The sequence below is a fragment of the Pangasianodon hypophthalmus genome, chromosome 27, assembly GCF_027358585.1.
Source record: "Pangasianodon hypophthalmus isolate fPanHyp1 chromosome 27, fPanHyp1.pri, whole genome shotgun sequence".
NCBI lineage: Eukaryota > Metazoa > Chordata > Actinopteri > Siluriformes > Pangasiidae > Pangasianodon > Pangasianodon hypophthalmus.
In genome coordinates this window covers 1,269,457-1,288,712 of record NC_069736.1, presented here as the reverse complement: position 1 = coordinate 1,288,712, position 19,256 = coordinate 1,269,457, and the positions used below count along the sequence as shown (strand labels likewise).

General features: G+C 39.1%; 2 protein-coding genes across 2 annotated transcripts; both read right to left on the bottom strand.

Annotated features, from left to right (window-relative positions):
* Window positions 1-134: 134 nt before the first annotated feature.
* casr (calcium-sensing receptor) lies at window positions 135-9,990 on the bottom strand. The gene is made up of 6 exons (XM_053230230.1): window positions 9,277-9,990; window positions 8,693-8,999; window positions 7,765-8,604; window positions 6,886-7,116; window positions 4,476-4,599; window positions 135-2,722 (listed from the first exon to the last, which is right to left on the bottom strand). The coding sequence occupies exons 1-6, from the start codon at window positions 9,471-9,473 to the stop codon at window positions 1,587-1,589; spliced, it is 2,835 nt and encodes a 944-aa protein (XP_053086205.1). The 5' UTR covers window positions 9,474-9,990; the 3' UTR covers window positions 135-1,586.
* A 3,489-nt stretch (window positions 9,991-13,479) lies between these two features.
* Window positions 13,480-18,619, bottom strand: eif4e1b (eukaryotic translation initiation factor 4E family member 1B). Its single transcript, XM_026921610.3, has 7 exons — window positions 18,508-18,619; window positions 18,191-18,285; window positions 17,940-18,035; window positions 16,160-16,223; window positions 15,856-15,969; window positions 14,803-14,942; window positions 13,480-13,787 (listed from the first exon to the last, which is right to left on the bottom strand). Exons 1-7 carry the CDS (start codon window positions 18,529-18,531, stop codon window positions 13,673-13,675), a joined length of 648 nt encoding a protein of 215 aa, XP_026777411.1. The 5' UTR covers window positions 18,532-18,619; the 3' UTR covers window positions 13,480-13,672.
* Window positions 18,620-19,256: the final 637 nt, after the last annotated feature.

Genomic DNA, 19,256 nt, shown 5'->3' with positions numbered 1-19,256 from the left:
GGACATTTGCATCCGGAAATGACACTCCAATAGGGAAAAAAAAAAAAACTATATTTATGCAAAAATTATGATCATAATAAACAAACACTTCAGCAGCTTAATCACACCTGCATTTACAGTGATGAGCAGAACACACAATAGTCACAATACCAGAAATGTCATTATGTTTATCAATATTTATATTCCACGTTTGGCCTCAGGCATGAACACACAAATAAAGATAAAAGTAAAGCCACACCCAAGAGACATATTGACATATTTGGAGATGAGAATTCCTGGGGTTGGGGGGGTGGGAAGGTGGATTAGCGGTCAGCACGTTGCCTCACACCTCCGGGTTCGAATCCTGCCTCCGCCCTGTGTGCGTGGAGTCTGCATGCTCTCCCCTGATTCAGGGGTTTCCTCCGGGTACTCCGGTTTCCTCCCCTAGTCCAAAGACGTGCGTCGTAGGCTGACTGGCATTTCCAAATTGTCCGTAGTGTGTGTGTGTGAGATTTAGCCCAGGGATGGATTAGCACCTCGTCCAGGGTGTCCCCCGCCTTCAGCCCCAAGTCCCCAGGATAGACTCCAGGCTCCCCGCGGCACTGTGTAGGATAAATGGTACTGAAAATGGATGGATGGATGGATGGATGGAATTCCTGTGATTCCATGAATTTCATCACGCAGCTGCATATGAAGTCAAGGAGAGTTTATATCGTCCATGTGTCACAATCTCAACATTTTAATACACTTTTCACTGAAATTCTGCTTGACAATAACAAAAAGTTATTTCTGACAAAGACACTAACACATTCTATAAATCCTGCATTCATTAAGCATTATAACTGCATGTATGATTATGTATAATTTACTAACAATGTAACAGAAGTACTTTTTTTTTTATCATAAAGCCAGTGCTCTGGATGCGTATCTTGATAAAAGATAAACATCCTGATGTATAAAAGTTCCACTTAATTCAGTTTGCTATGAATCACTGATGTGATTCATATGTTACCAATTATGTTGCATATTTTTATTTGAATTGAATTGTGTGATATTTACTTAAACTGGAACAATGACTGGACTGGAATAATAATGACATATTTATAAGCCAATTTCTAAAGAAATGATTACCAAATTATAAACAAGAAACAGTGAAATATAATGATTTATAAATACAGGGTTTATAGAAATTGTTACACACACACATGTAAGCACATTGTTTGCTTGATCTGGAAACAACACAGTTAATACAGTTAACAATATTAAATGCAGATACGAGACAAAATTATAAGCATTTGCCTCCATTGGACTTTAATTATTAATTGTACTGTTTAAGCGAATGATTCCAGGTTCACATTTATAAGCTTCATGTTAATCAGAAATTCTCGACTTTTAAGGAACAGTTCAACAAGTGGGAATGAACCACCACCCAAATATCTGTTCAGTGGGTAAAGGGGTGCCAATACTTTGTACAGTGAGACAGAGGCGCTGTAGCTGGTAACTGTACACTTACTAAGCAATCCACAGAGTGGACAGACTTGATAAAACAGCTACTGAGCGTAAATATTTCTTCATGAATTGATGTTTCGTGATTTCCGCAGTTGCGTTTAGTTTTTTCTCGCCTCCTCAAAAGTGAGCGACAGACTCATCGTCCCGCTCTCGAAGCTCACCCTGGGCCTCTGGCTCCGCCTCTGCCCGGTGGGCGTGGCTGCTTCGTTCTCGTTGGCCTTCAGGCAGATTGACGAGGACGGCGAGGAGGCGGAGGACCCGCCCACACTGCTGGACCTCTTCCTGAAGGCGGAGCTTTGCCTCAGCGTGGCTTTGGCGGCCGCTTTGAAGGCGTGCGCCGCCGTGCTGGAGCGAACCTCCTCGATGGTGTTCCTGGAAGGCTTGAACAGGATGATGTAGACCTTATTGAAGAAGATGCACGCGAGCAGACTGAAGCTGGACGCCAGGATGGCGATGACCTCCACAGCCGAGACAAACTTCCCGTAGGTGCTGAAATAAGCGGGAACGAAGGAGATCCAGACGATGAAGAAGATGAGCATGCTAAAGGTGATGAACTTGGCCTCTGTGAAGTTCTCCGGCAGCTTCCGAGACTTGAAGGCGAAGAAGAAGCAGACGGCTGCTAGGAGGCAGGTGTAGCCAATCAGGAAGCCCAGAGCCATCATGGAGCCTTCGTTGCAGGTTATGAAGATGATCTCATCGATGTCATAGTTTCTGTAGCTCGCCGGCGGAGCATTGTACAGCCACACCACACAGATCATCACCTGCACGAAGGTGAAGAGGAAGACCAACAGGAACTGCAGGTTCAGACCCCACCACTTACGATGGAGGCTGGTGGGAATCTTGGCTTCGAACACCAGAAGAACCCGGTTGGTCTTCACCAGGATGCAGGAGATGCACAAGACGAAGCTGATGCCGAACGCGGGCTGACGCAGACGACACGTCCAGTCCTGAGGCTCGCCGATGAACACGAGCGAACTGGAGAAACAGCAGATTAACGAGAAGAGCAGCAAGTAGGACAGCTCCCTGTTCGAAGCCTTGACTATAGGCGTGTTCCGAAATCGCACGAACACGCCCATCACGAAGGACGTCAGGAGAACGCCGAGCACGGCGAGCAGGGCCAGAGCGATCCCAAACGGCTCCGACCACGCCAGAAACTCGATCTCCTTTAAGAAACAGGAAGTGTGGTTTCCGTTGGACCAAGAATTGTTGGGACATTTGGTACAAACACTGGCATCTGTACAGGAAAGAAAATGAGATTAAATAATAATAAAAACAAACCATAAAAAGCAACAAAATAACTATCATTATTCATTTCACTTAATATTATTATACAGATATGTACTTTTATTTTAATAAATAATCAATTATTATCAGGTTTTTCAATACCTTTATTGTAAAATGCAGTTATAGCATTATTAATGAATATTAAAGACACTGGAAAATATTATTAAAATACTATTTTTTAAAAACAATTATTATTATAAGTATTTTTAGATTTAATTTATTTACAATTGTAAAAAATAGTAACACTCACCATTCACTTTAATGGGAACACCTGTACACCTGCACATTCATGCAGTTCTCTAATCAGCCAATCACGTGGCAGCAGCACAATATAATCCTGCAGATGCAGGTCAAGAGCTTCAGTTAATGTTCACATCAAACATCAGAATGAAGAAAAAGTGTGATCTCTGTGACTTTAACTGTGGCATGGATGTTGGTACTAGAAGGGCTGGTTTGAGGATTTCAGAAACTGCTGATCTCCTGGAATTTTCACACACAAAAGTCTCTAGAGTTTATACAGAATGGTGCGGAAAACAAAAAACATCCTGTGAGCGAAGGCTCTGCAGGCTGAAACACCTTCTAGATGAGAGAGATCAGAGGAGAATGACCAGACCGGTCTGAGCTGACAGGAAGTTTATAATAACTCAAATAATCACTCTTTACGTGGTGAGCAGAAAAGTATCTCAGAACACACAACACATCAAACCTTTAGGTGGATGAGCAACAACAGCAGAAGACTACATCAGGTACATACACTTCTCTAAGTCAAGAACAGGAACCTGAGGCTATCATGGACACAGACTCCTCGAAACTGGACAGCTGAAGACCAGGTGATTTTTTTCCCAGTTTTCACCTGTCCAGAGTCTGTGCCCATGATAGCCTCAGATTCCTGTTTGTGGCTGAGAGAAGTGGAACCTGATGTGGTCTTCTGCTGTTGTAGCTCATCCACCTAAAGGTCTGATGTGTTGTGCATGATGACATGCTTTTCTGTTCACCGCAGTTGTAAAGAGTGATTATTTGAGTTACTATATCCCTCCTGGCATCTCAAACCAATCTGGCCGTTTTCCTCTGAGCTCTCTCATCAACAAGGTGTTTCCACACTGAACTGTCACTCACACAATGTTGTTTGTTTTCCGCACCATTCTGTATAAACTCTAGAGACTGTTGTGTGTGAAAATTCCAGGAGATCAGACGTTTCTGAAAAACTCAAACCAGCCCTTCTGGCACCAACATCCATGCCACGGTTAAAGTCACAGAGATCACACTTTTTCTTCATTCTGATGTTTGATGTGAACATTAACTGAAGCTCTTGACCTGCATCTGCAGGATTTTATGCATTGTGCTGCTGCCACATGATTGGCTGATTAGATAACGTAACACGTAAATGAGCAGGTGTACAGGTGTTCCTATTAAAGTGGACAGTGAGCGTATATTATACCTATTATATGTAATTTATTTAAAAATTATTTAATCATTTTAACCATTATAAAACAAAGGTTTAGTTTTATTTCTATATAAATATTTTATATTACTATATATTATATAAATAGATATTATGTATAGTAATTTTATAATAAGCTGTATGTCATTTGTTTTAAATTGTTATAATAATTACAAAGGAGTGTTTATAAGTATTTCTTTGTATACCTGTCAGGGTTAATAATAAAAAGCTGTAGTTAGAGTGAATAATATAAATCAGGCACCTTTATACTCGCTGTATTCTCCATCAGAGCACTCGGTACACTCGAAGCAGCAGGTGGGTTTCCCCTCGATGATGCCCTTCCTGGTGCCGGGCTCACACTCCTCACTGCAGTTCGAAAACGGCACCTGGGTAAAGACGACGAGGAAAAATGTACTCATGTGATCAGTTACTGAGCTCCACAAATAATTATCCGATCACACTTTATTTAAGCTTCGGTAATGAAGTACTTTTACTAATAGTTTAACTATGAAAGATTGCTTCTAAAGCTTTGCTAATGAATGAAGAAGTATTGGAAAATGAGCAAAGATTAATGCATAAAAACACGCAAACATTTATACTCTGAGATCATTCATGCAGAGATATTGGATAGTGTCTATTTTTTCAGTAATACAACTTTATTTTTTTTAATGTAATGCAATTTTTTTTTCAAAAATGATCACGTTGGTGAGCTGAGGAAGCGGGAAACTGTGTGAAGCTGGTCTAAGAAGTCTGTTAACTTAAAAGATTAAAAATCAAATGAGGAATAAATGATACATTTTTAACCTGATGGTGAAATATTTATACACGACATAAAATACATGTACAAAACTTTTATATAATGATTATTCATTATCATTAATTAATAGGTAATAATTAATTACTTTGTTTACTTAATGAAGTAAACAATGTCTTACTTCATTATGAATGAATTAATACTTAAAACCTTAAGTTTAAGTGATTTATGTGAAAAAGCTACGACTTCGTCCCAGTGTAGGTGAATTCCTGGATGATTGTGTGTAAGTCTAGTGATGTGACTTGAGGGAAAACAAAAAGGAAAAAAAGTAAATTTGTTAAAAGGGTGGAAATGGGATTAGAAGATCCGGGCTGAACTAAACTGCTGACAGACGTACAGAGTAAACAGAACGTATTTACATGGGCATGTTCACATGACCACAGCCAGGTCAAACGTCTGAAAATGTCTGTCTTACTTCAGTAGCATCCTTCCTGTGTGAAACATATTTTAAGTGCATTTGTGGCATATAAATTAATAACAACAAGGATTGGACTTGTTGGTTATCAACTCGTTTTTCTTGGTTTCGTCGCAGCACGTCTCAATGTCAGTTACATTCTATCCTACAGTAAATACAAAGCTGGATCCAGTGCTCAGTTAACGTTTAACTAAGCCCAATTTCGGCTGGATTAGTTTTTACCCAGGAAAGTGTAATTATTATAATTATTATAATTAGCGTAATTATTAGAAACGACACAATACCACTTTTTCACTTTTTCTCCATCTGATATTTTTTTCTTTAAAAACTACTATGCTTTAAAATGATTTTTTAAAACTGTACATTGCTGAAATATGACTCACAAAACCTCAGCTTTCACACAAATATAAATATAATAAAAATCAATCCTAACAATAAATAAATAAATAAACACGATCAAGTATCTTTACATGTAAACAATTCCAAAGTAATGTTTTCTGTTTGTTACATATTTTCTTATCATGTTACATATTTATATCAGATCGTATACAAATACGCAAGTCATGTAGCAGCAGCACGATGCATAAAATCCTGCAGATGCAGGTCAAGAGCTTCAGTTAATGTTCACATCAAACATCAGAATGAAGAAAAAGTGTGATCTCTGTGACTTTAACCGTGGCATGGATGTTGGTGCCAGAAGGGCTGGTTGGAGTTTTTCAGAAACGTCTGATCTCCTGGAATTTCACACACAACAGTCTCTAGAGTTTATACAGAATGGTGCGGAAAACAAACAACACTGTGTGAGTGACAGTTCAGTGGGTGGAAAAGCCTTGATGATGAGAGAGCTCAGAGGAAAATGGCCAGATTGCTTTTTTTTTTTTTTGATCACTCTTTACAACCATGGTGAACAGAAAAGCATCTCATCATGCGCAAAACATCAAAACATCAGACCTTCAGGTGGATGAGCTACAACAGCAGAAGACCACATCAGGTTCCACTTCTCTCAGTCACGAACAGGAACCTGAGGCTATCATGGGCACAGACTCACGGAAACTGACAGGTGAAGATTACCAAACATCCATGCCACGGTTAAAGTCACAGAGATCACACTTTTTCTTCATTCTGATGTTTGATGTGAACATTAACTGAAGCTCTTGACCTGTATGTGCAGGATTTTATGCATTGTGCTGCTGCCACATGATTGGCTGATTAGATAACCGCATAAATGAGCAGGTGTACAGGTGTTCCTATTAATTAGACAGTGAGTGTATATATTTATATATGGCTAATCATTGCATTGAATACTCTTTTATAACATCAAATCATACTGTTATGTTTTCTAAAAATATTTCTAGAAGTTTTCTAGTCCTCTAAAGGGAACTTGGCTTAAAAGATCGTTGAAAGGAGGTACTTTGAGAGCCACACTGCTTCAAAACGACTCACCTCAGACATAAAGCCATTCCACAGTATTTTCGTTTTGTCTATGGAGAGTTTGGCGCCCTTTTTGCCATTGACGCTGTAGTACCCGACCTCCCTGAACACCACCGAGCCGTCCGCAGGTGAACGGTGCCAGTTCATGATGGTGTAGTTGGCGGAAATTTCACTGCTCTCGTCGAAGCGCACTCTCTCGCCCACGCTGTTCTGGAACTTCAGATGCCTCAACTGCTTTAAGACCTGAAAATAAAAAAAATACTTGTTTATCACAGACCATTGTTAAAGTTCAGCACAGCTAAAGCTCCATTCAGAGGTCGGAAATACTTTACTTTGGTACTATATCGTATATGTTTGGGTTTTTTTTGGGAGGGAACAAACACACTTTTTACACCTTACATCAAGTACTTATTAGGAATCTCAATAAATAAATGAATGAATGAATGAATTTTAAAAAATTCTGAATGTCCATCTTGACAAATAAGGACAACATTTCCCTTCATGCCACCATTACTGTGGGAATTTCTGGCTTCTTTCTGTTTGTTTATGTTTTTTAAACATGCTTTTCTGTATTTCCGGACAACAGGACACCTAAACTTTTCTGTATTTGCAGAACAACTCAGTATTTATAGATCACTTCGCTGTACAAGTTGTAACACTAAACAGGAAAAAAAAAAAGTTTATTTGTTTACAAGTGTGATGATTATGGAACTTGATGCATCGCTTGGCTTTACTGTTTGTATTTTTGGATTATAAAATCAAGCAGATTAACCTAATCCAAAAACAATCACATAAATGACACTTTGATGTAAAATTGCACCTGTTAAAAACAGAAATAAAATCTTACAGCCCAGAAAACACAGCAGAGAGCGGTACTTCCTGCTCATTTACCTGCCACGCCTCCACTTTTCGAATATCTGCACAGGATCCGTTAGCGAAGAGTCCTCTCCCGGGCGTACAGGTGAGAATGTCCTGCAGCGCCTCGGCTATGGCGTAAACCGCCACGTAGACATTATAGGAGATTCTCAGGTGAGTGTAGTCCAGGTAAGGTGTCTCGACGCTCGTGATGTCCTCCTCGCCTGTGCAAAGCGGCCTAAAGCCTGCGCTGCCGTTCTCGCTGTCCTCCTTCCTCACACTGTCCACCAGGTAACAGTTGAACGTCTCTTCCCAAAACTCTCGCACAAACTCGTTATGCAGGGATTTTTTCGGATGGACCTGCTGCAGGAATTCCTTGAATCCAGGGATCTGTCCTGCTTGCAGCGCGAAGCCGATCGTCCCGCCCATAACATCCAGGTACTCAGGTTTGGCCACGAGGCTCGACAGAGCCCACGCTTCACTCGCTAACCACACGCGATCCGTTATATTACGCCTCACCATTTCCTTAACCAGCGGCTCAACGTCAGGCCCGCTAGCAAAAACGACGATGACTTTAGCGGTGGAGTTCTGGATTTGGTCGGCAATGCGGATAATCTCGTTTTCTTCCAGATACTGAGAGATCAGCACATTGAGGTCGATGCAGATGTCTCTCTCGAACATCTCATTCTCGAATTTCTCTATCCCAGGACGGCCGTATTCATCATCCGAGGCGATCGCGATGACCCAGTTCCACTGGAAGTGATCGATGATGGCCGCCATCGCGATGGCCTGGTGCTCGTCAGTCGGAATTGTCCTCATGAAGGACTTGTACTGGTTCTTGTTGCTCAGAAGGCGACTCGAAGAAGCATAGCTGATCTGATAGAGCAAAACAAAAAGCTCAAAGAATGTAACACCTTTTATCCTTAATTAAAAAAAGACTCTTTACAGAAAAGTTCCTGCTCACCTGTGGGATGTAGAAGAGACCGACGAGGTCGGCCACAGCTGTCGAAACGGCCGATCCGCAAGCCCCGACCACGGCGATGGTTGAAGGGATGTTCCCGGTGCAGTTACAAAACCCATCCAAGTTCAGCGAGTCGATCTTATTCTGAGCCACGAAGCTCAGAGAGGCCTCCAGGGCTTTGGAGACGGTGTTACAGGTGTCGAATATACGGTATCCCAGAGTGATGTTGGGTAAAAGAGTAGAACTGTTGTTGATCTCCTCAATGGCAAAAATCATGGACTGGAGCCAACGAAATCCACGGAAATTATACCTGAGAAACCACACGGCACAGAGGAAAGAAATGTTTATGAAGCTGATCTATCAGCAGAAACCTGTACTACTTACAAGACAAAAATCCATTATTGATCGGTTTAAGTCATAGACATGAAGCTTTTTTCCTTTCTTTTGAATTTATACATCATTGATTATATATTATGTATCACTATACTATATATTATATATTATTATACTACAGCACAGATTTGTTGTTGTAACAACAAGCGCTGTCAGCACTGTCCTGTACATTTTCAGTTTTTTTCCCTCCGTACCTCACGCACTCGGTTGATTCTGGTTTAGCAGCCAAGTCCTGGTCGTTGGAAGCGACTCCGAAGTGTATAGGGAACAAGCCCCCCAGCAGTATGTCCCCCGTCTTCTGAGCTCTCTGACGAGGGCCGTATGAAAAAACTCCACAGTTCAAAGCCAACAGCACCAAGTAGTGCACATAGAACTCTAAATAAACCCTCATAGTCTCAGTGTTTTGAATGTTTTGTGGCCATAGACAGGGGTAAATCAGCAGTGTTTGACCAGAAGGTTGGGAGTTCAAATCCCAGGACTTCCAGGGAGCCAAGCTTTGAATAAAAACTATCTGAGAAATAAACAGAAGGGTTTTTTTCTCAGTATGAAGTCAGGAAATCAGAGTAGAACCTAGAAACACGGTCCATTAAGGTACAAGATAGAAGAGCTTGTAATCATTTTGGGAACAAAAAAAAACAATAGCATGCTACAGCAAAGGAACTAAATGCAAATGCTCGGCAGAAACAGTAAAGAGAAACAGTCTGAACCCTAAACTCATGAGAGTCTGTGTTCAGGTTTATTGCTCTTTCACCAGGGGTCTATCTGAGGAGCGATGGATCTCTTCGTCCTATCCTCCGTCAGTCTCATCTTCATCTCCGATGCAGTTTGTGGTCTGTGGGATGCTTTTAAGGCAGAATGTTCCATGAAGTTATAAGATGCAGGAACTTCAGAACACCAAGGTATACGCTGAAACTGTGTATTCCTGCAAAAAAAGAGAAAAACATAGAAGTTAAAATTAAAAGTTTGATCTTCAGTGCATATAACTTTGGCTGTAACACATCCTTTGTGATTAGAAACCTCAGTTTTAACATGCAGAACTCTAGTACCTCAATATTACAAGCCCTTAATTTCCCTTTTCCCAGCATTTTGACCCAGGATGAAACCTATCATGGTCATTTACACTGAACTTCTCATTTTGGGTTCAAATGCTCAAAGATTACAGAGCTTAAAAAAAAAAAAAAAAAAAAAAGACACATTAATGAACCAGTGTACAGGTGCTAATGATTTAACTATAAAGTTAATGACAATGACTAGAAATCATGGAATGGTTTTTAGAATAAAAGACCTGAGAACTATGGGCTAAAATCTAAGTTGAATCAGGGATTTATCCAAAGCAAAATTTCGATCAATTTAAGCTACATTCCTATATCGTGCTGATTTATACATAAAAATGCTCGGGTAGTGATGACATGTGACGTGACCCTACACCGTCACGCTAATGAACAGACAACACGATATGGACTCATTCCACAATTAACGATGAAAGCAAAGCAGACTGCAAATCTGTGCTCTGTGAAAATATTACGAAGAGAAACTACAGCATCTTTCTACAATACACGTGACCTTATAAAACATCTTCACAATGTGTAAGAAGTGTGTTTAATAGAGACTGCGACCCGAGCATGCAGAGCAGTGGAAATAAAAAACCATTGTTGCGCAAGGTGCCTTGAATTGTGTGTACGTAAAGGTGTTCACGAGCATGGAGCTGTGAAGTGAGAGAAACTGTTATATGAGAGACAGCACTTCAGTTCAGCGAGCACTGAGCACCGAGACACGACCACCATACTGTCTAAACGTCATAACGTTCATCACTAACAGCATACAACAGCAACCAGCATAACCAGAGGTATATTGTTCTGTGATACCTCTGACTGATGAACACTCAGTTGGTTAATCGTTTCGTTATCAGTACCAGCATCAACCACTATCAAAATAAATGACTATGCATCCCTAATTATCTGTGTATAAGCAAAATATATATATAAAGCAAGAACAACAGGGGGCCTAAAACAGAACCTTGTGGGACAACATACTGTACTTTTTTATTCTTTGAAAAATCTAAATTAATGCAAAACAAACTGGTAACAGTCTGTCAAGTGAGAAACAAGTAAGAACTATTTGTTCTGTTTAAATCAACCCTGTTTACAAGTGTGTCTATTAAAATATTACGATCAATAGTGAGAATTATACTCTGCAACAGGTCTACAATCCGAGGCAAGCCTGTACCCATGAAAGACAGAAAGCAGGGAAGAGAACTCAGGACACAACCGAAAGAAACGTGAGATATTGAGTTTGATGTTTAAAATAACAATAACTAATAAAGGAACACAAATCTTATTAGTAATTAAAAATAAGTAATTAAAACATCAATGGAAATAATCAGCAGTTAGGATTTTTGTGATGCTCTTGCAGTGCATATGAATGAAACCTGCAAACAGGTTTTAAATGATTTCTATGTAACACTGTAAACTGAGCCGTCATGTCGACCACACAAACACAGAGAGCCATTTTTCAACAAAACCCATAAAGAAAGCTGACTGAGTTAAAAGGGAGAAAGTCTGTGGTAAAAAAGTGGTTTGTTCTGCATCACTGACCTCCTGACTGCGGGTGCCGAGCGCGACGGCGTGGGTCAAAGCAGCCTTCCTTCCTCTCTACCTGCGGCGCAGTAACGGTCCAGCATCACGCTAATTAACCCTGGAAATATGCAGCAGCAGGGCCGAGCTATTCCACTGCAAAGCCCCGGTCAATTCCCTGGAAAAAGATGGAGAGCTGATTATACAGCAGGGAAAAGTTTACCTGCTTCTGGACGGAGTGGATATTTAATACTGTTAGCACGGGAATTAAAAATGATGCTTAAATAAATGCAGTATTGTTCCTACATTCAGTTCACTACTGATATCAATACTAGACAAATAAATAAATAAAGCAAAAACCAATAAACAAAACATTTAGACAATGTTTAAAATTCCTAAATGAGGCCTGTAGGTCTAAACTTTCAAGTAAAGTAAAATAAGCTTTGAACTACTGAACACGAATATTGTGTTTTTTAAACAGTAATTTTATTACAATGTAATCTAATCTATAATTACAGCTGGCACACATTTCATTTCTCAGTCTAAGTGGATTAAAACATCTAATCCTAACCCAAATCTGTAAATATTCAATAGTACTAATCTGTTTATTGTAAAAATCCAACATAAAGAAGGAATTACATTTAAAAGAAAAAGAAGTGACAATACACCACGTCCTGAAACTATTTACATTTACGCTCAAGTTTATTTAAAAATATTTATTTTTCAGACAACATACCAAACAAAATCTTTTTTTTAATTTATTTATTTATTTTAAAGTGCAGCACTTCTCACAAAAAGTATTCCAAGTGTTTGGAGTAAATCTTAGTAAGTTAAGCAGTCCTTGTTAGTTCTAATCATTCAACCAAGTGAAATGAAATGTTAAAAATAAACAGGAAATTGTAGCTAGTGTGGATTGTTTACAAACAAATAAACGAATACAATGAAAAACAAAAGATAAAAAAATGAATCCCGAGACTTACCTGCTCCAACATCCATCAGATGCGAACAGACGAAAGGCGAACAATTCTGGAAACTCATTAGAAAAAAAAATCAATGCAATTAAAAAAAAATAATCATTTATCCATCATGATTGCATGTTTCACCCTTTGCTCGTCTCAGCTTGAAGAGAAATTTCTATGGAGCTGTTGAATTAATTGTGAGCAGGCCGGATGAGTGCAGCGCTCTCCCTTCATGTGTTAGTGAAACATTAGCCCGAGGTGGTCAGGTTATTTCCTCTGCTCGCTCCTGTTTCACCTCACCGTGTTCCTCACACACCTCTTTATCAGAGGAAGAGTAGAGGCTTCTGAGCCTTTAAACGCAGCTTAATGTGTGTGTTTAAAACATAAACACAACTTCCAGGTCAAAGGAACTACTAAGAACCCGTGTCCTTATGAAGAAATGCTGAAAGGATGACGCTATGAATATGTATGATATGTAAATTAGGAAGGCCATCCGGTTCTCCTGGGCTCCTTTCGGGTTCTTTTAGGGTTCCTAGCTTCCTAAAGGGGTTCTACACAGAACTTCTGAGGAGACCTCCACAGAAAGAAACCAAAAAAAAAACCACTCTACGGTGCCAGATTTTACTCTTCGTTATACTGCAGTACAATTGCTAGTGACCATTCTTTCATGATGAATATTATAATCTCACTAATACTTGACTACTAAATATTTATGAAATTAATAAATTGAATTTTTTTTTTTTAAATTCTTAAAAATTCAGTTTCTCCCCAACTTTACCTCCAATAACACCAAAAGATTTTTAGGTCTTCTTCAGCAGATTTAAAGAATCCCACTCATGTTTGTGAAAGGATGACCACGAGTGCATCAAGACCAAACATGGGCAAATTTTATTGCGGGAAAGAAAAAGAATGGAAATGACAAACAAATGGAAATATGACAAAAAAAAAAAAAATCAAACATAATTTAAATACAAACTTCACAGACCAAATGATGTTTTCCCCCAATAAGTGAATCCAAAAGAAAAAAAAATGAGAACTAGACACAGCGATGCTTCTGTTCAGACGACAAACTTGTTCTTGGTGATGGAGTTGCTCTTGGTGGCCGTGTCGGCGTGAGCCTGATATCCAATCACAAGCTTCGCTGGAAGGCCGAGACTCTCTTTATACTTCCGGCTTAAAAACAAAACAAAAACACACACACACAAAAAAAAAAAAAAAAAAAAAAAAAAAAAAAAGAAAGGAAAACCAGTGATCACCTAAAGCTTGGATCATGATTTCAGTATCTACACTACAGTACAAAAGGGTTCAGTCATTTTATTAGGGAATCTAGTATATTATTTAAAACGTCAGGGCGGCCATCTTGGAGTTGTCCCCTCACCAGCTTCTCTTTTTTCTTTCTCAAAGTTAATAAGACAAGAAAACGCAGCTTGTCATGTTACAGAGAAACCACAAAGCGGAAATTCCTCTGTCCTGAAGCTGTCGGAAAACTCAAGTTACAGCTTTACCTCTGATTCTTACAAAGTACTGACACTGGAGACTCCTTCCATATAAGTCCCTGTAACAAGCCGTTACTATGGAAACGGGAATGAGTGAAAAATACTTTGAAAAAGAATCACTCAAAGCCTTTTGGCAGATTTTGATTTTTATGCTGCAAGAATTTCACAGTCCATTTGTCACTCCTAATTGGATTAATTCCACGGTACTTTGGTCAGTGCATACCTTTGGCCTCACGAATACATCATTAATTTTATTTATTTATTTATTTTTAATTCATCTTACGGCACGATGAACTTTTTGAACCCAATTTTTTTAAGTCGTGTGGCTGAAAAGGTTTCCATTAGTAGGTATCTGAGGGGTTTTTAATGCTACACAATGCAGCTTTAATGTCGCATGAAGAAGTCCAAGGCCATATCACATATCCAAGCAGCGCTGGAGTGCATAAAGTGTCCTACACTCTCCGCTGTGACGGGTAATTAGCTTCATTAAGGTTGCTAAGCACAAATCTGTTTTCCGTGATCATTATTTACAGCAGAATAAACGGCGAACAGCACACATCTGGCTGAAACTCGAATCCTAATCTCACAAAACCAGAAAAAGTGTGTATTAGCATAAGTAAAAATTGGTGATGTACATTCTATTAAAAAAAAGCAGCATTAATGAGACGTCACTAAATATGATTCCAACTCACCCGATGTACGTTACAGCCTCAGCGTTCTCCGTGTTCGTCGTCCAGATGGCGATTTTGTCTCCTTTGGCGCGAACGTTAATGACGGCACCGCAGACGTCTCTATTGTAGGGACCGAAACCCTCACCGATGAGGCACAACAGCTGCAGGAGGAACAGTTTAAACTGAAACGTCACCATAAAAGAGCCAAAACTGGAGTCAAGCTGTTGGGTGAAAGGTTAAGCCTAAATCTGTGGGAATTTTTTTATTATTTTTTTTTTATGTTATGTACTTGCAGTCAAGGTGCATCATTTATTTCATACTGTTACACAAAGAGTTCAGTTTGTGCATGCTAATACCCCCACCACCACCCAAAATTAAAAAAAAAAATCTTTGAATTTAGACAGAATATTCATTATGAAGCACTCAACTAACTTGGACAATTATGCTTTTTTTTTTTTTAATTAAAAAAAATTCATACACTTCCACCACAAACGCATTCGCTGGTCTGTTTTTATTCAATTTTATTCCTTTTATCAGAGCAATTAGAACTGTTCAAATGCTGTTTGAATTTGATGGCAAAAATAAATAAATAACCATTACAACATTTGTTTAGGTTCTACTTTTAGTCGCTCAACATCCATCAAAACGTGTTTCCTAAACTATTTGTCCGAATAAATAATCGGGTCACATGATGGAGAAGGGCTCTAAAATGTCTTAAAAGGTCATTTGTATTTTTCAAAAATTGTACATCAATCTTTTGCATAAATATAAACATTAAAAAGTATGTGCCCTCAAAAATTGACTGTCGGATTAATTATTAAAAATATTCCTGCAAAGACGAGTCAAAGACGGATTGTTTTGTGGCTCACGCAATAAAATTGTGTTTCCTGCTTGTGTTTTTCTCCCTGGTTTTGTGACACGGACACACAAACCAACATTAGCAGTAGCACAACCTTGTGTGTGCAGAAGTATAAAATTACAGTTATGAATTAATATTTAAACACAACAGAATGAAAATTACAAACCAAATTCGACTTGTAAAGAAATGTGAGTGTGTATTTTTGTGTCTCAGACCGTCTCCAGCCAAAAGCGGTCGAGCTCCGAGTGTCTCTGCTGTTTGGAGAGCGTAATGAGCCAGCGGCCGCCACATTTATTGCTCCTGTCCTCCCACATGGGCTCGATTCCATCCTGTATCCAAAACACACACTTTAAAATGCACGATCGTTCATAACGCAGTCAAAACATCACAGCGGCTGTTTCAGTAAAAATCTAAAACGCAGGAAAAGCTAAAGTCCAGTCAAATAAATGATATAAAATTTAGCATGATTTTTAGATCTATGTTATAAAGGTCTGAGCCATCTCGCTAAACGTCATTCACCTTGAACACTGAATAGTCGCATCCTGATGAGAGCTTGCTCGCCATCTGAATGTTATGGTACAACCTGCAGGAAAGGAAGGAGGGAAAAAAAAAAAAAAAAAAAAAAAAAAAAAAAAAGCTGAGAACCCACTTCACACTGCGAATTAAAAACCTTAAGGTTTTCTCTTTACCTCCTCCACACAGTGTAAACTAAAACCTGACACTGCGTTTAATGCCAGGAACAAGTGCTCTAAACACCCGCGCTGGCGCCAGACTGCTGGTGTTAATGTGCCAATTCACTCCTGCCTTATGGTGCTACGCCACCTCCGCATGAAGGGACTCGCTCTTGTTGAATGTGTAAGTTGAGCGTGCGTGAGATCGACACGTGATGAACGATCTGATGTATGAAAACTACATTTAAAGCAGCCAACAACTCGATATGATCCGTCTCACAATTCGAAGGAGCTGTCTCAATGCCAGTAGTCATTTATTAGTGACGTCCGACTCAGGAACGAGACACTGTTCTGAACCGATTCTTTTTAATTAACCAGTTGAACCGGTTCCACCTGAATCAAAACTGGTGTGGCGTCTATGCGGTGTTAGTGTTACAGTTATTGGTCTGTGCATTGGGCCCTGAGCCAATAATGAATCCATAAATTATACAATCCACTCACTCTGTGAACCAAACATCATCACAGTCCACCATGTTCAACTACAAGACCAAAAAAAACTACCAGTGAATCAGCCAGATCCAAGATCCATCGCTAGTTGCCGAGTCGATCATCGCTGAACTCGCTCACAGAGTCCGAGCAGTTGAGTGAATAACAAACCTTAGGGTTCAACTCAAAATCCACCGCAAAACAAACTCGAGAGCCAAGCCCTTAAACCACTGCGAGGTTTAGCTAGACAGAGAGCTTGCTTATAAATGTGCTAGGCTAAAAGGCTATAGAAGTCTTGAACAAATAAAAATATACATCTACAAAAATCATTGTTGTTGTTTATCATAAGACCTGTTGATTAAAGTGAAAGCATGTTACGACTGATAAATATACACAGCAAAAACAGTAAGGATGTTCTTTCAGTATTGTCTGTTAATTAGTAGGCTTTAGAAAATTATTTTTAAAATGACAAACACAATTGGTTCAAAAATAAAAATAAAATCATTTGATCAATTGGATCCAACTCCATCACTACCACTATAGTTTTTTTTTTTTTTTTAAAGAGCTATTTTTAGATGTTGGCGGCCACATCTCCTTCACTAGGAGACATGGACATCTTTATTGTGTTCGAGTGTGTAAGTGTGTGTAAACCCAGCAGGAGATCAGATCAGTCATCCATCCACAAAGCTTTCTGCAGTCACTGAGCCACATCTCCTCAAAATAACACACAGGAAATAAAGAAATTGACAGATTGTGGCTTATAAACTGGAACCAAACCCTTTGGTTTGGAAACAAATAACCATGTGCTGATGGATATTCAGTTCAGATATAATTTCACCACAGTTTGAGAGGGCTTATAAGAGCCTTTGACAGATTTGTTTCTACATAAAACACTTCCTCTGCAAATGAGCGACTGCTTTACACCGATCCTTAGCCGGTTTGACATTAAGGGTTCGTTGTGTCCTTGAATCCCAACTTCAAATGGAGTCCTGCTTCCGGTCTGGTTCCCGGGAATTCTGCTTCATCAAGCTCACCTCCACGTCCATCCCGGAAACAGTACAAACCTCAGAATATCAGCACTTCTTATAAAAGAAAGTGGATTTGAGACACAACCTCAAGCCTGGAGCTGGCTTCAAACTTACCCCCAGAAATCCTCGACGGTATCAAACTTGGTGATGAGTCTCAGATTATCTTGCCACATTTTGCTCTTATCATTCTTGTAGAACCATAAGGCCCACCTTGATGAAAAATAAACACAAAAACATACATTTTGAGATGACAGACTTCATATCAAACATTATATATACACACATACACATGAAATACTGCACAAATCTCAGGATTGAAATTATTGGTGTGAAAATGTCACTTTTTTAGGTCTATTTCAACAAACCGGTTTTGTAATGGATGCTTTGCATACAGCTCTTTCCTCACAAGCACCACTGGAGTCTCTTTTTTCTCTACTAATTTCCTGGGCCGTTTGTCAATCTGTCAAAAGAAACAAAATCAATTAACGCCTAATTAGATCGACTCTGACTTTTTTTTTTTTTTGCATATTTTGAGGTCTGGTGAGACACAAAGCAGTCAAAAACACAATACAACGAGCGTATTTTGTGTCTAAAGTCTAAAGTTAATCACTAAATGCGACAAGTCTTGCATTTTTGAGTTAAAAATCATATTTTAAAGAGCCAAACGCTGCCTCAAGCTCACCAACTGAACAGCACAAGCCGCCATGTTGAATCAGATGAACGCGCGCGCGCCTGCAAAACTGCCGCCATTCTCCCCAATTTAGGCGCTCGTGACGGGTCGCGTCCCAAACCGCATTCTACACTACTGAGTATAAAAGAAGAGTAGAAGCCATTTATTTGCTTGTGCTAACTTAGTAAGGCAGCACGCGATTTGGAACTCAACCACTCGTTGGCTTGTTGTCATGGTGACATAAATACTTGGCTGCTAGTTATCTTGCTAATAGTTTATGTTAGCTAGAAAGTATTAACATACGTTAAAATACATTACAGCACAATAAAATGCTATTTAGACTAAATATTATGGTGAAATAGTACTTTGTAGAATTTATTAACATCCATATTTTAGCATTTTGTTAAAGTAAATTAGGATTTAATGTAAAAATGTTAGCATAATTCACGGATAAATCACTAATTTGAGATAATCTGTGTAAAACTAAAACTAAATATTCGAACATTTTTATGTATAGAATTATTACGGCATGTATTATTACAGCATATATATTTAAATTATTACGGCATATGTATTTAAATGATATATTCTGAAAAAATTACCTGAAAATCTTCGTGACGTATTTCGTTACTTCCTCAATCGACCACAAGGTGGCGACATTTAGACATAATACATTTATTCAACTGTCTAATTTTTATTTAAATAAAAGAAACAAATATTCAGCAACAAGTAATGATATATTCTAAATTTATAAATGATAC

Excerpts from the sequence above, each read along its gene's own strand:
- eif4e1b (XM_026921610.3), bottom strand. The coding sequence starts at position 18,531 with ATGGCGGCTTGTGCTGTTCAGTTG. Across the intron at positions 15,970-16,159 it reads GCGACTATTCAGTGTTCAAG|GATGGAATCGAGCCCATGTG; the intron begins GTGAATGACGTT and ends TTTTGGATACAG. Across the intron at positions 13,788-14,802 it reads GAGGCTGTAACGTACATCGG|CCGGAAGTATAAAGAGAGTC; the intron begins GTGAGTTGGAAT and ends TTTGTTTTTAAG.
- casr (XM_053230230.1), bottom strand. The coding sequence starts at position 9,473 with ATGAGGGTTTATTTAGAGTTCTATGTGCACTACTTGGTGCTGTTGGCT. Across the intron at positions 9,000-9,276 it reads GAATCAACCGAGTGCGTGAG|GTATAATTTCCGTGGATTTC; the intron begins GTACGGAGGGAA and ends GTGGTTTCTCAG. Across the intron at positions 8,605-8,692 it reads GTCTCTTCTACATCCCACAG|ATCAGCTATGCTTCTTCGAG; the intron begins GTGAGCAGGAAC and ends TTGCTCTATCAG.